Below are 14,084 nucleotides of genomic sequence, written 5' to 3' on the forward strand. Positions count from 1 at the left end.
CATCCTGTGGGTGCGTGTGTTTACCCTCGGCTATACAACCACTTCCTGCATGCACACACTCAGGCAGCCCGCACACACCAGATGTTTTAGTGACCCGAAGGTCGCACATGCAAAAGATGACCGAAGAAGACCGGGAAATCTACCCCAGCAGATCCACTGGTTATAAAAATGGAGCCGGAGATGGAGGGAAAAGAGGTGGATCTTATGGTAGATGCACGAGCAACATACTCAGTTTTAAATAAAGCATTAGTATCAGTGAGGAATGATTACATTGTAGTGAAGGGGGCAACTGGCCAATCTGCAATAGCATATTTCTGCAAACCATTGAAATATAAGTATGGGAAACAGTGGGGCATTCACAAGTTCCTATACATGCTCAACTCTCCGGAGTCACGCCTAGCAAGAGATTTATTGGAAAGATTACAAGCAAACATTTCATTTAAAAATGGGGAGATTATTCTGGAGGTAAATGATCAAAGATACGTGGAAGTGTTAAGTTTGATATTGACAGCTATTGAGACCAAAGAGGAAATTAGCGAGGAAATCCTAAGTCAAATGTTTTCCAGAGTCTGATCTAATGTACCAGGGAAGGCGAAAAATGCACTTCAACAGTACCCCTTGAAAAAGGAAGATAGAGAAGGAATTAGCCCCATAATTGATTAACATACTTAACACCAGAGCTAACTTGGTTTACCATTTTAGACCTGAAGGATGCCTTCTTTTGCCTCCCTCTCCAAGAAGACGGTCAGAAAATCTTTGCATTTGATTTAAAAGGCCCTAAGAGTGGGCGCAAAACACAGCTCACATGGACAAGGTTCCCTCAGGGCTTTAAGAACTCTCTCACCTTGTTCGGAGACCAGCTTGCAAAGGACTTGGAGACCTGGGAAGTCCCATCAGGAGAAGGATGGCTGTTGCAGTACGTAGATGACTTCCTAATAGCCACCCAGACAGAAGCATGCGTGGCCTGGACGGTAAGCCTCCTAAACTTTCTGGGACTACAGGGGTACAGGGTATTGAAGCAGAAGGCCCAGGTGGTTAAGCAGAAGTTGATCTACATGGGTTATGAGGTTAGTGCCGGACAACAGACCTTGAGGCAAGATCGTAAAGAAGCGATATGTTAAACCCCAAAACCTGAGACAATAAAAGAACTGCGAACCTTTTTGGGAATGACAGGGTGGTGCAGATTGTGGATCTATAATTACAGATCGCTTGTAAAACCGCTGAATGTGCTCATTGCAAATGGGAACAGGGAACTCCAATGGACAAAGGAGGCCACAGGAGCTTAGGACTGTCAGGAATGTGTTAACAATTCATGTCCATAAAGAACAATTCTGTTTGAATCCTGTCGGCCTCTGGGCCCTGCACTGGCAATTTAATTCTTGAACCACAGATGCAGTGTGTCCCAGTCTCCCCCTCATTCTAGTCAATTTATCACGTCTTCAGAAAACACTCCTTAAATTTATGAACCTGTTTGCTTTTGTTATTCCGGACTTCTATTTCTAACAGTTACAGCCTTTTTTCCTGTCTTCTTCGAGATTAACTTAACACTGCTATAGATGTGTCTGTGAATGGCTGGGGAAGAATGTTTTAATTACTCGTGAAGCATCAAATAAGAAAGCTGTTTGTGTTTGATGTCTGGTAGTTTCAGAACAACTGATAACAACTAGTGACTGTTATGGGATACTATGTGGATCTTTGGTATCTGGCCAGGGGGCCAAGAGATTAAGAGGAAGGAAAAAGAAGCTGAAGGACGGTTGGGAGACAAGACCTGCAGAGAGTGTACAGAGAGTGTTCCATAAACTTGGAATAGTGCCGAGTGAGTACAAAGGTGAGAGGAAGACTACGAGCCTTCAGCATGAAAGACCCCTAGAGACCCCCAGAGGAGACTGATGTGCATGCTTCAGTAGGAGGAACTGGACCCCGGAAGCTAATAATAATAATCTATTTTTTTAGAAGTAGTAATGAATATGTATTAGTCTAGGTGCATAAAAATCAGCTGCTTGATGTAACTGGTGTGCGTCCTGGTGGAGCGGAGACTCCCGGTGCACCCAGCGCTGTTTGCTTACCTCTATTCCTTTATATTCTTTTAATAAATCCTATTTTTTTTATTTAATCCTAATTTGAATCCTGAGCCATTTATAACAGGACCAACTAAAGAAGGCCCTCATGTCAGCTCCAGCTCTGGGACTTCCAGATGTAAATAAACCATTCTTCCTTTTCTCCCATGAGAAACAAGGGGTTGCCCTGGGAACACTAGCACAGGACCTGGGCCCATATCGAAGGGCAGTTGCTTATTTTTGTAAGCAGTTGGATGCTACCACCAAGGGATGGCTGGGATGCCTCAGAGATGTTGCAGCAGTGGTGCTAAATATCCAGGAAGCACGCAAGTACACCTTGGGACAGAAGATAACTGTGCTAGTGTCTCACACAGTGTCCACAGTGCTGGAAGTGGAAGGCGGTCACTGGCTTTCCCCACAAAGGCTCCAGAAATCAGCAGAAACCAAGGGGAGCCAGTACACCATGAGTGCCTGGAGACCATTGAAGCTACCTACTCCAGCCATCCAGATCTGAAGGACACTCCTTTTGATGATGTGGAAATATCATGATGAGCATACTGATGAGCAGCTACGTCATCAGTAGAAAACGACATGCTGGGTATGCAGTTACCACTTGCAAAGACGTAATAGAATTTGAAAAATAAATATCTATAGGGACTAAATAATGAGATTATTGGAAGCAGTTCAGCTGCCTGAAAAGGTAGCAATCATGCACACTGAGGCACACCAGAAGGCGAGCTCAGAATTGGAAGAAGGAAATGATCTGGCACACAGAGAGGCAAAAGAAGCAGCAGAAGGTGAGGTGGCAACTGAGGGAGCCCTGATTCCAGACAGGCAAATTCTCCTCGAAGGTAAGCTTGTATATAACAAAAAGGATAGAAAATTAATCGAAGGTCAGAAGGGAAAATATAACCAAGAGGGATGGACTATTACCAAAGACAGGAAGGGAAGCTAGTCATCCCCTCCAATTTATTGCGGTCACTGGTAAAGAAAGAACACCAGAAAACACATTGGGGAATAGATGCTTTGTATAACTATCTAATTGAAAAAAAAAAAATATTGCCAGAACCTTATATGCTACCATCACTCAAATAACTGAACAATGTGATCTTTGTCTACAGACTAACCCCAACATTGCCCCCAAACCACAACTGTGTCAAATTGGAAAAGGCCATGGGCACGGGCAACAGTGGCAAATTGACCTTTCTGAACTTCCAAGAAAAGGGGGGTGTCGATATTTACTGGTGTTAACAGACAGATACCTTTTCAGGATGGCCAGAGGCTTTCCCCACTAGGACTGCCAAAGCCTGAGAGGTAACTAAGTCTCTTGTAGAGAAAACTTTGAAGCCACAGTGGGAAGGACTATACCAGGTGCTCCTTACAGCCTTCACCACAATTAAGGTCAAGGAACAGAGTGCCTGGATTCACCATTCTCAAGTGAAGAAAGCTCCAGAACCCCCTGGAAAGTAACGCCAGGTGACGGTGAACTGAAACTAAAGCTCAGTCGAGTAAAATGAGGACATTATGGTCAAGAGTATTTAGTAATATAGTCAGCAGGAGTCTAGTTAACAGAATTGTTTTATTTCTATGGCTTATAAATTGTAATTGTGATTCAAGAAGGTGCCTCTAGGATAATAGAGAATGGTTAGTGGCCTTGGTCCGAAGCTGTAACAATAGAGGATAGAGCATTAATGGAAAGTTAGCAGTTGCGGTTATTTGGCGAACAAATGGTGACCATTTATGTACATTACAAGAATGGCAAAAATTAGGGAAAGAATGGACACACCAAAGAACCTTAGGGGACGAAATTAAAATAGGGTACTGAATGATTAATGGAATGACCCACGAGAAAGTAATGGGGATTTTAGTAAAACTGATTTCCAAAAGTGGCTAACAAGAACGTTGCATCTGCCCAGGTAAATCAGATTGCTGGTATAATTTTATATTAACACAGACTGTAATCATTAGCTGTTTTTGGCTGTACTTCCTACAACAGTGAGACAAAACTAAAACAGCCCCTACAATCATCCTTAATGGCATTGGGAACTAGCCAATGGCAAGTTTCAAAGGTATTACCGAGATGGGAAAAGGCTGAAGACCAAGACCACAAACTAATAATAGATGCACTTAGTATGGTTCAAGATAATGCATCTTTAGCTCTTTGTCGTATACAAGCACAGTTATGGATTCAGGCAACGGCTGCCTTGATCATTAGGGAAGGAAGTGAAGGCATTTTTCCGGCTGAAGTCCAAAAGACTGTTTGGGACAATGCCAATGATTTTGAGAAATTCCAATCTTGGTGGACTCTGGTAAATTTTACCTATGATCCCATTGTTAACAAGGCTACTGCCTTTGTGCTTACTATACGTAATGCCACAGTTTATGTTATCCACCCCATCATTGCACTAGGATTAAACCATGAGGAGACAGTGCTCTGTCCTTCAGAGCATAGAACATGGGCACGGATGGAGAATGGGAGATGGCAGTCTGTAAATCTAGAATCATGTGTTACCTGGGAACAGCAAGGATTTATTTGTGAAAGTAATACAATTGATGCTCAGGATGTATGTCTTGACACGGAGCAAGGTGTTTGCCACTTTGAAATTCATCCAAATACTAGTCAAAAGACTGTGCTTGTATATATCGGTCAAGGCTATGTGTGTTTAAGAACTGCTTGTGATTTTGTAGAAGTAGATAAGGAGAACATAACCCTCCCTAGCAAAAATCATTCTAACATTTGTATTTGTAACTTTGTTAGAATCATCGGGTGTCATTTTCTGTATTTGGCACCAGTGGTATCCTGCCAGTTGATCAAGTCTAACAACACAATGTACACTCTAATCACTGTCCATCATGATACAAAGGCAAAGAGCAAAACAGGACACAAATCACAACTGGTGGGATACACTCTTTGGATGGTCGCCCACTGCAACTGGGATTTTGAACACATTGTGTCACCCAATTATTGTTTTATAGATATTAGTTGGCATAAGTTTGATATTGTCTTTGTAATATTTGTTTGGAATTGGAAATCGTTAAAATGAATGTCTATATTAGCTTCCTTGACAAAAGTGCATGGCAAGGCATTGAGGGGTACATACCATAGAGACTGAGAAGAAGAATTTTTGTATTAACTAAAAGAATTTAGTAGATTTTCCAGAAAAGGGAGGACTGAATCATAGGGATTAGAAATTAGAGAGTGATTGACTAAGAATGAATAGGTGCTATATTTCATAGAATCATAGAATCATAGAATATCCTGAGTTGGAAGGGACCCTTAAGGATCATCAAGTCCAACTCTTGACACCGCACAGGTCTACCCAAAAGTTCAGACCATGTGACTAAGTGCACAGTCCAATCTCTTCTTAAATTCAGACAGGCTCGGTGCAGTGACCACTTCCCTGGGGAGCCTGTTCCAGTGTGCAACCACTCTCTCTGTGAAGAACTTCCTCCTGATGTCAAGCCTAAACTTCCCCTGCCTCAGCTTAACCCCGTTCCCGCGGGTCCTGTCGCTGGTGTTAATGGAGAAAAGGTCTCCTGCCTCTCGACACCCCCTTACGAGGAAGTTGTAGACTGCGATGAGGTCTCCCCTCAGCCTCCTCTTCTCCAGGCTGAACAGGCCCAGTGCCCTCAGCCGTTCCTCGTACGTCTTCCCCTCCAGGCCTTTCACCATCTTCGTAGCCCTCCTCTGGACACCCTCCAACAGCTTCATGTCCTTTTTATACTGTGGTGCCCAGAACTGCACACAGTACTCGAGGTGAGGCCGCACCATATATTTGCAATTTACTGCGCCTGTGCTGCGCTTAGGCCTCCAGATAACAGGAGCCCTTCGGACCCCAAGAAGCAGATCAAAACAACCTTATGGCCCAGATTGTGACCAAGGCCTCAGAGAGCATGCGCAAAGAGATGTGGTGAAAAGTTCAATCCTGATGAAGACATCTTACTTCATCCCCACGACCCTCAGCGCCCACCACCACAAGGCACCGCGCAAGCGCAGATGGTAGTAGTTTATGGAAACGATGTCTTGTAACTAATTTTAATACTAAGCGGGGACAGGTTATGCATATGTATAGGCGTATTGGGAAACCTCATGCATACGTAACTCTTTACCGCATATAACCACGACAAGTTACTGCGTTAGGGGTGGATGACTTTTTTGGGACTACCCCCCGTGCTGCCCAGCTCTGAATAAACATACCTACTGTACACTCTTAGTGACTGTGGAGTCAGCATTCCGTGAGTCAGCTGTGAGGTCTCCCCGCAGCCTTCTCCTTTAGCAGCCTCCTCATTGAGTCAGCTGGGTGCAGTGCTGCTGAGGGTGAGGCTGGGTTTGCATCCTCGTGCAGCCTCACGCATGCTTGTGCACGTGGTGCACAGGCCCTCTGGGGAGGCCACGGGCTCAAGGATTTCCCGAGGCTGCCTCTCCTCTTCCCACTCCTTAGGCTGTGCTGTGCCAGGCTCAGGGCACATGGGGCAGCAGCTGTTGGTTACAGCCGGAGGCACAGAGCAGGGTGCAAAGTCCTGCCCCAAAACCTCGCTATCTGTGTGCCTGAGCCAGCTCTGGCCCTGCTGGGGCCATGCAGGGCAGGCCGGGGGCCTACGGTGATCCAGCACAGAATCCAGTGGGTGTTTTTGTCTCAGCACGTGACTTCTTGTAAAGGGAGTGCTTCAGCCCGGCTGTTTGAGCACTCTGTGCATTCCTGGGCTGCTGGGGAGCTGCAGCATGCACTTCTGCTTTCTCTTTCTGCCTTTGGAAGAGGTCTGGGTGCTGGCCCTCTGAGGCAGCCTTATCCAGACTCCCCTGGGGTCCCTCGTGTTGCTCCTGATGGTCCCTGGGGACCGCTGCTGGGGCCGCTAACCCTAATTCCTGTGTTTTTGCAGTAAAAACCCTTTCCTTCTCACCCCTGATAGCGTGGCGTGCAGGGGATGTCCCGGCACCACAGGGCTGTGAGGTTCAGACACGTGTCTCTGGTTGTTCCCCCAGGACCCAAGCTGAACATCCTGCTCGTGGGCAAAACTGGAAGTGGGAAGAGTGCAACAGGGAACACCATCCTTGGGAAGAAAGCATTTGAATCTATGGTGTCACCAGATTCAGTGACCAAGAGCTACAGTTCAGACACTGCCTCATTCCGTGGAAGAGAAATTGCCGTTATCGACACTCCTGGCCTTTTTGACACCCAGAGAGCCAATAAGGAAACAGCTGAACTGATTGGAAATGCTCTTCGTCACTTCTATGGAGGGGTGCATGCTATCATCCTGGTGATGCATCTGGCCCACATCAGTAAAGAAGAGGTGGAAGTGGCTGAGCGCATGACAAAGACTTTCCATACTGAGGCACAGAAGTACATGATCCTGTTATTCACCCGAGCAGAAGATCTTGAGAGTCCAGATGATATCCACAATTTTGTGAAATATAACGAATACCTCAGCGGGATTGCCAAAAAATGTGAAAATAGGTACATTGCTTTCAGCAACATAGCAGCAGAGCAGAGAAGGAAACAGCAGGTTGCAGACCTCATTAAAATGATTGATGCGATGGTAGAGAAGAACAAAGATGCTCCGTGTTACACGCGAGAAATGCTGGAGAAAGACACACGGACAGCTTTTGAAAAGTATTGTACCATACTCTAGCCAACAAGGCTTTGGTCAGACGGGTGATGATTCCTCTCTTGTGCCTTTCCTGCCACGCTCTGAAGATCACTCTCTCCTTCCTCTCTTGATGTTTCCTCCTGTCCCGTCAGTGACCTACCTTTTCCCCTGGCCCGTGCCATTGCTCTCCTGACAGGCTGCGAGAGTGCAAAGGGTGTCTGGTGACAAGTAATTACAGAATCACAGAATCACAGAATTTCTAGGTTGGAAGAGACCTCAAGATCATCGAGTCCAACCTCTGACCTAACACTAACAGTCCCCACTAAACCATATCCCTAAGCTCTACATCTAAACGTCTTTTAAAGACCTCCAGGGATGGTGACTCCACCACTTCCCTGGGCAGCCTGTTCCAATGTCTAACAACCCTTTCGGTAAAGAAGTTCTTCCTAACATCCAACCTAAAACTCCACTGGCGCAACTTTAGCCCATTCCCCCTCGTCCTGTCACCAGGCACGCGGGAGAGGCCAATCCCCACCTCACTACAGCCTCCTTTAAGGTATCTGTAAAGAGCGATAAGGTCGCCCCTGAGCCTCCTCTTCTCCAGGCTGAACAAGCCCAGCTCCTTCAGCCGCTCCTCATAGGACTTGTTCTCCAGGCCCCTCAGCAGCTTCGTCGCCCTTCTTTGGACCTGCTCAAGCACCTCGATGTCCTTCTTGTAGCGAGGGGCCCAAAACTGAACACAGTACTCGAGGTGCGGCCTCACCAGAGCCGAGTACAGGGGGACAATCACCTCCCTAGCCCTGCTGGTCACACTGCTTCTGATACAAGCCAGGATGCCGTTGGCCTTCTTGGCCACCTGAGCACACTGCTGGCTCATATTCAGCCGACTGTCCACCATCACTCCCAGGTCCTTCTCTGCCTGGCAGCTCTCCAACCACTCATCTCCCAGCCTGTAACTCTGCGTGGGGTTATTGCGCCCCAGGTGGAGGACCTGGCACTTGGCCTTGTTGAACTTCATGCAGTTGGCCTCAGCCCATCGGTGCAGCCTATCCAGATCCTCCTGCAGAGCCTTCCTACCCTAGAGCAGATCGACACATGCACCTAACTTGGTGTCATCTGCAAACTTACTGAGGGTGCACTCAATGCCCTCATCGAGGTCATCGATGAAGATATGAAAGAGGTACAGCCCCAGCACCGAGCCCTGGGGAACGCCACTAGTGACTGGCCTTCAACTGGACTTGACTCCAGTTCTCCTCTGCTACTCTGTCTCTGCATTGCTCTGTCACCACCCGTTGTGCTGGGAAGCCGGAGACCTTGGCTGGGTGGCAGAGAGCTGCACTGCCCTGCTGGCAGCACCACTGCGCTGACTCTCTCCTCCCTGGTCTGAAGACACGGCAAGCTGAAAGCAATGGGAACATCAGGACTGTGAGATGTGCCCCCTCAGATCAGAGATCAGCCTGGAGCACTGCTTCCGAGATCAAAGCCACTTGTCCTCCTCATGGCAACCAGGGCTCTAGGAACTTCTCCAGGCTTTGGGAGGGTTCGTGGTGCCAGCCTTGGTCCCTCTGCAGTGGGATGCTGCTGGTGTTGCTGGCTGTGCTGCCCCTGCCTTCGCTGGGCAATGCGAGTAATTGTATGTGATCGCTGGGTCTACAGAAGTTCATCTAATAAATGCTCATCTAATAAATGCTAATAAATGCCCATAAAGGCCCATAAAGGCCCATAAATGCCCATAAATGCCCATAAATGCTGAGCCTTGCTGTGTGGAGAGGCGCCCTTCAGTGCACTGTGAACCGCAGTGCTGAAAAAGCCGTTTGGGAGGGTGGAGAATGGTCCAGGTGCATTCAGGATCAGGCCCAAGCTGCAGCTCCCTCCAGGCTGGGGTTTGGTGGTGGCCATGAGCTGTGCAAGGGCGTGAGGTCTCACTGCTTGCCAGGCGAGTGCAGCAGGCAGGGGAAGCTGTGTGGCCAGTCCTGAGCGTGGGGCTGGGGCAGTGCTCGGGGGGGCTGCCTGACTCACCCCAGGTTCTTCTCCCACCCAGAAAGGCTGCGGAAAGCAGCCTAGGAGGGGGGAGGAATCCCAGAACGCCAGGCTGACCGCTTCCTCAAGCAAAGGAGGTAGAAGGAAGTACGGGAAGGGAACCGGGGCAGACACCCGCACTACGGCAGGCACCACTTGACCCAGAGATCCACTCAGCTCCTGAAGCTGGCACGACATGGCTTGGCTTGGCACAGCAAGAAGGGTTTTGCCATCCTCCGCTCCCACCACACATGTGGATGCACAAGGACCAAGTGCCAGGCATGACGGAAATGTGTCATGATGTGAGTTTGTAGATGGCACCAAGCTGAGTGGTGCAGTCAACAAAGGAGAAGGAAGGGATGCCATCCAAAGAAGGCTCTGTGGAGACCTCATTGAGGCCTTTCAGTGCTCGAAGGGTTCTTATAAAAAGGATGGAGAAGGACTGTTTAATTGTGTAGATAATGATAGGACAAGGGGGAATGTTATTAAACTGAAAGAGGGGAGATTTAGATTGGATGTTCGGCAGAAATTCTTCACTCAGACGGTGGTGAGGCACATATTGCCCAGAGAAGTTGTGGATGCCCCATCCCTGGAGGTGATGGATGTACGAGGAACGGCTGAGGGCACTGGGCCTGTTCAGCCTGGAGAAGAGGAGGCTGAGGGGAGACGTCATCGCAGTCTACAACTTCCTCGTAAGGGGGTGTCGAGAGGCAGGAGACCTTTTCTCCATTAACACCAGTGACAGGACCCACGGGAACGGGGTTAAGCTGAGGCAGGGGAAATTTAGCCTTGACATCAGGAGGAAGTTCTTCACAGAGAGGGTGGTTGCACACTGGAACAGGCTCCCCAGGGAAGTGGTCACTGCACCGAGCCTGTCTGAATTTAAGAAGTGATTGGACTGTGCACTTAGTCACATGGTCTGAACTTTTGGGTAGACCTGTGCGGTGTCAAGAGTTGGACTTGATGATCCTTAAGGGTCCCTTCCCACTCAGGATATTCTATGATTCTATGATTCTATGATTCTATAGGTGTTCAAGGCCAGGCTGGATGGGCCTTGGCCAACCTCATCTGGGGGGAGGTTTCCTTGTCTGTTTCAGGGGGGTTGGAGTTAGATAATCTTTAAGGTTCCTCCCAACCCCAACCATTCTATGACTCTATGATCCTTCACCTGGTGTGCAATAAGCCAATTCGCACGCACTCAGGAGAGATATTGCTTTTATTCAGGCCTCAGAGCTCGGTGCAGTTTCCACAGATCAAGCACAGCCAATGTCGACTTCCTGGCTACATGGAGACATTAAATTCATGACTATTCTAGCGATCTAATACAAATTCATTCTAATCTACCTGAGTTTTGTGCTCATGTGGCATCATTCTTAATGGCTACTTTTCAGGCCCTCCTGCGCATGCCTTCCTTTCTGTGGGGGTCCTTGGTGGTGTTCCCCAATGAAGCACCCTAACCCCTTTTATCTATTGGTGGTGTGATAAAAATATCAATAATTTTCTTAGATGGGACCTTCCATGAAGCTATTTTATTCGCAATTGCAATGGTGGGCATCCTTGTGAGGAAAATCGCAAATAATTTTCTTCAGACAGGATGTTCCGTGAAGCTATTTTATTCATGATTGCAGTGGCAGGCGTCCTACCAATTAGGAGAACATTATAGTAAACACATCATAACCTTTTATTCCCTATTACCCGACATGTCATTGCCTCCCCTGTTTCCTCATTGGCTGAGTACTACAAGTTCACAAGATACTTGACGCTCCTTTATACCATACATGTACAATTCTTCTTTTTTTCAACCCTTTAATTTCTCCCTTTTCCTTTTTTTTTTTCTTATGTTTTAAGAACCTGTGATCTTTGTTTTACTATTCCCACACTGCTCATCGTGTTTGTCTCAAGCTTCCACCTTATTTTGGAACAGTGCAGCCTTCTACTGTCCACTTACCTACTGCGCTTTTCTCCTTATTATGACTACACAACTACCTTGGAATACAGAAAAGTAATTCTCTACTGCAAAAGCACAACTTAGTTTCTCACATCCTGCAAGCTGCAGTGCACAGCATATGTTTACAATAACCCTATATCCCCTATTACCCAACACCTGATTTCTCCCTGTTTCCTCACTGGTTGAATACTACATATAGGTACAATTTTATTTGACCAGACATTGATTTCTCCTTTTCCTTTTTAGTTTTTTTTTTTTTTTTTTTTTTTTTTTACTTCTCTTGTGATTAGAGGGCCTGTGATTCTTGTTTTTACTTATTTCGTACTACTCATCCCACTTTTTAATAGCTATGTTTCTTATGTTGGGACAGTGGGACCTTCCCCTTATCTGCTTAACTAGTGCTATGCTACTGTCATGGCTGCACAATCACATTTGAATATGCAAGGTTAGTGGATATTCCACTGCAAAAACAATTTCTATTGCAAAAATACAACCTTGATTCTCAAAATGTTCGCATCACCTAAGCACAACCTCAGGCTACTTGCTATTGGCAACTTTCTTTGGTTTCTCCCAGAAGGAGCATTCAGTCCCTGATCAAAGGGAGCCTAGGTTAAAAGAAAAATGTATTTTTTGTCCTGTACTACATATATGACAATTGATTAAAGGGAAGCTCATTAAAAATAGACAATTCCTCTCCTTTTCCAAGGAAGAGTTGGTTCCATTGCATCGAGACAAGGAGTCATCTGCAAGACGGGCAGAGACTGGGAGCTGGGGCTGCTCAGCCTGGGGAAGGGGGCTCGGGGGTCCCGTCTGTGTGTGTGAACGCCTGGTGGGCTGCCCAGAGCCTGGGCACAAGGGCATGGACACCGCTGGAGGCACAAGGATGCCTGGTGAGACATCAGGAAAGCATTTTTTTGCTGTGCGGGTGTCTGAGCGCTGGCACAGGCTGCCCAGAGCAGTGCTGGGGTCTCCATCCCTGGAGATGTCCAACACCCAGTGGACACGGTCCTGGGCAGCTGGAGCAGTGTCCAGAGGTGCCTCCAGCCCCAGGCGTTCAGTGGCTCTGTGGTGCTGGGATTCATCACTCCCACCAAATAAGAAAAATAATGACAACCACTGCAATGGCAAGGAGAATCATCCCGCAAATCACAATAGGTCTCCTGTAAGACAGAGTGAGAAACCCAATACTTTTCCTGCCTTCTCTGAACCTCGCCATGTGATACGCCACCTTCTCTTCTGTTAAAATGGGGTCCAGGTACATCTCATTGCTGTAGTACCTGTCCCCATTCACCCGCACCATGCAGCGGACCATCCCCATCAGATCCATGACCTGGTGGTCCCGTTCGGCTCCAACTGCCCGGTTGTTGAAGCCGCAGTACCTGTTCCCGCACCTCTCGATCAGCTTGCGGAGAGCCCTGTTTTTGGAATACTTCACATAATCTTGCAGTGACCCACGCACAAGCTCTTCCGCACGGGTGAATATGACAATTGTGTGCTGCAAAACATCAGCTCCAAAGATGTCCTGCAGTCTCTCTGCAGCCTCCTCGTCCTCCTGGGTGAATCGGCCCAGCTGGGTCACCAGCAGCAGCGCATGGGGGCCCGGGGAGGACAGTCTGATGCAGTTGATAATTTCTTGGCACACCTCACTGCTGGCACCTCCGGGGTTGAAAATGTCGGCCGTGTCAACCACCGTGAAGTCCTCGCCATCCCAGTGCCCCTGTGCACTCGCACAGCTCACGGTCACTGGCTGGGTGGACAGCTTGGACTCGAAGACACGCTGCCCGAGGAGGGTGTTCCCCGTGGCGCTTTTCCCCCCACCAGCCTTCCCGGCCAGGATCAGCCTCATCTCCAAGCCCCCGCCTACCCCGGGCTGCATGTAGACACGACGGACGGCCACTGTCACACTGCGGAGACAAAAGCAGACACCCAGGGCTCCGTCAGCAGGCACCCTGATGCTGTGAGCATCACTGACAGCAGAAGGGATTTTCACTAAAAGCGGGGATGGTTCTGGTCGCTGCTGGCGACTGGAGGCTGTGGGGCTCTGTGTGCACCCACTGTGGGAAGGGCTCGGGGACACTGCAGCTGGGTCAGGCTGCGGTGGCACTGGGACAGACAGGGTCCCCTGTATCACACTGCCATGTGTGAAGCCACAGCAGTGCACGGACAGCAGCAAGGAACAGAAATTCAAAATAACAACTGGAGCCGTGAGGTGCTGCGGCTCTGTTTCCTCAGTCTCAGTCTCAGGAATTACAGGCACAGGATTACAGGCACGGGGGAAGGCAGTAGGTTGGCAGGGACCCTCGGGTGGTGGCAGGGATCCTCAGGGCTGAGCACGGTGCCCAGGGACTCCCCTGGTCTGGGGCTGTGCCCATGCCAAGCATGGGGAGCGAGGACTGGGAAGAAGGGAAAGAGACAGAAGGGGACAGGGGGAAGAGCCACTTCCCTGCCCCGCTGCCCTGCACCAGGTCCCC

General features: G+C 48.4%; 4 protein-coding genes across 8 annotated transcripts in view; 1 reads left to right on the forward strand and 3 right to left on the reverse strand.

Annotated features, from left to right (window-relative positions):
• Window positions 1–7,688, forward strand: part of LOC137852042 (uncharacterized) — a 75,855-nt gene extending 68,167 nt beyond the window's left edge. Inside the window, exon 15 of the mRNA XM_068673289.1 lies at window positions 7,042–7,688. Coding sequence (XP_068529390.1) covers window positions 7,042–7,688 — 647 coding nt within the window. The remainder of the gene's footprint in view (window positions 1–7,041) is intronic.
• The window catches only part of LOC137851948 (GTPase IMAP family member 2-like), a 66,796-nt gene that overhangs the window by 27,476 nt on the left and 25,236 nt on the right, over window positions 1–14,084 (reverse strand). The gene's annotated exons all lie outside the window — the stretch shown is intronic.
• LOC137851953 (GTPase IMAP family member 1-like) overlaps window positions 1–14,084 on the reverse strand; it is a 39,673-nt gene that overhangs the window by 6,416 nt on the left and 19,173 nt on the right. The window contains exon 1 of one of the 4 annotated variants that reach the window (XR_011093583.1): window positions 6,256–10,012. The exons of 2 other annotated variants lie outside the window; for them this stretch is intronic. Coding sequence is in view for 1 of the 2 variants with exons in the window: in XM_068673111.1 (XP_068529212.1) it covers window positions 6,256–6,290 (35 nt within the window). In the remaining variant the exon portion in view is untranslated. Of the gene's footprint in view, window positions 1–6,255; window positions 10,013–14,084 lie in introns of those variants that run through there. One more of the 4 variants, XM_068673111.1, reaches the window with a different exon arrangement.
• LOC137852046 (GTPase IMAP family member 8-like) overlaps window positions 10,864–14,084 on the reverse strand; it is a 28,656-nt gene continuing 25,435 nt past the window's right edge. The window contains exon 8 of the mRNA XM_068673311.1: window positions 10,864–13,517. Coding sequence (XP_068529412.1) covers window positions 12,695–13,517 — 823 coding nt within the window. The 3' untranslated portion in view covers window positions 10,864–12,694. The remainder of the gene's footprint in view (window positions 13,518–14,084) is intronic.

This window comes from Anas acuta, chromosome 2, assembly GCF_963932015.1.
Source record: "Anas acuta chromosome 2, bAnaAcu1.1, whole genome shotgun sequence".
Lineage (NCBI taxonomy): Eukaryota > Metazoa > Chordata > Aves > Anseriformes > Anatidae > Anas > Anas acuta.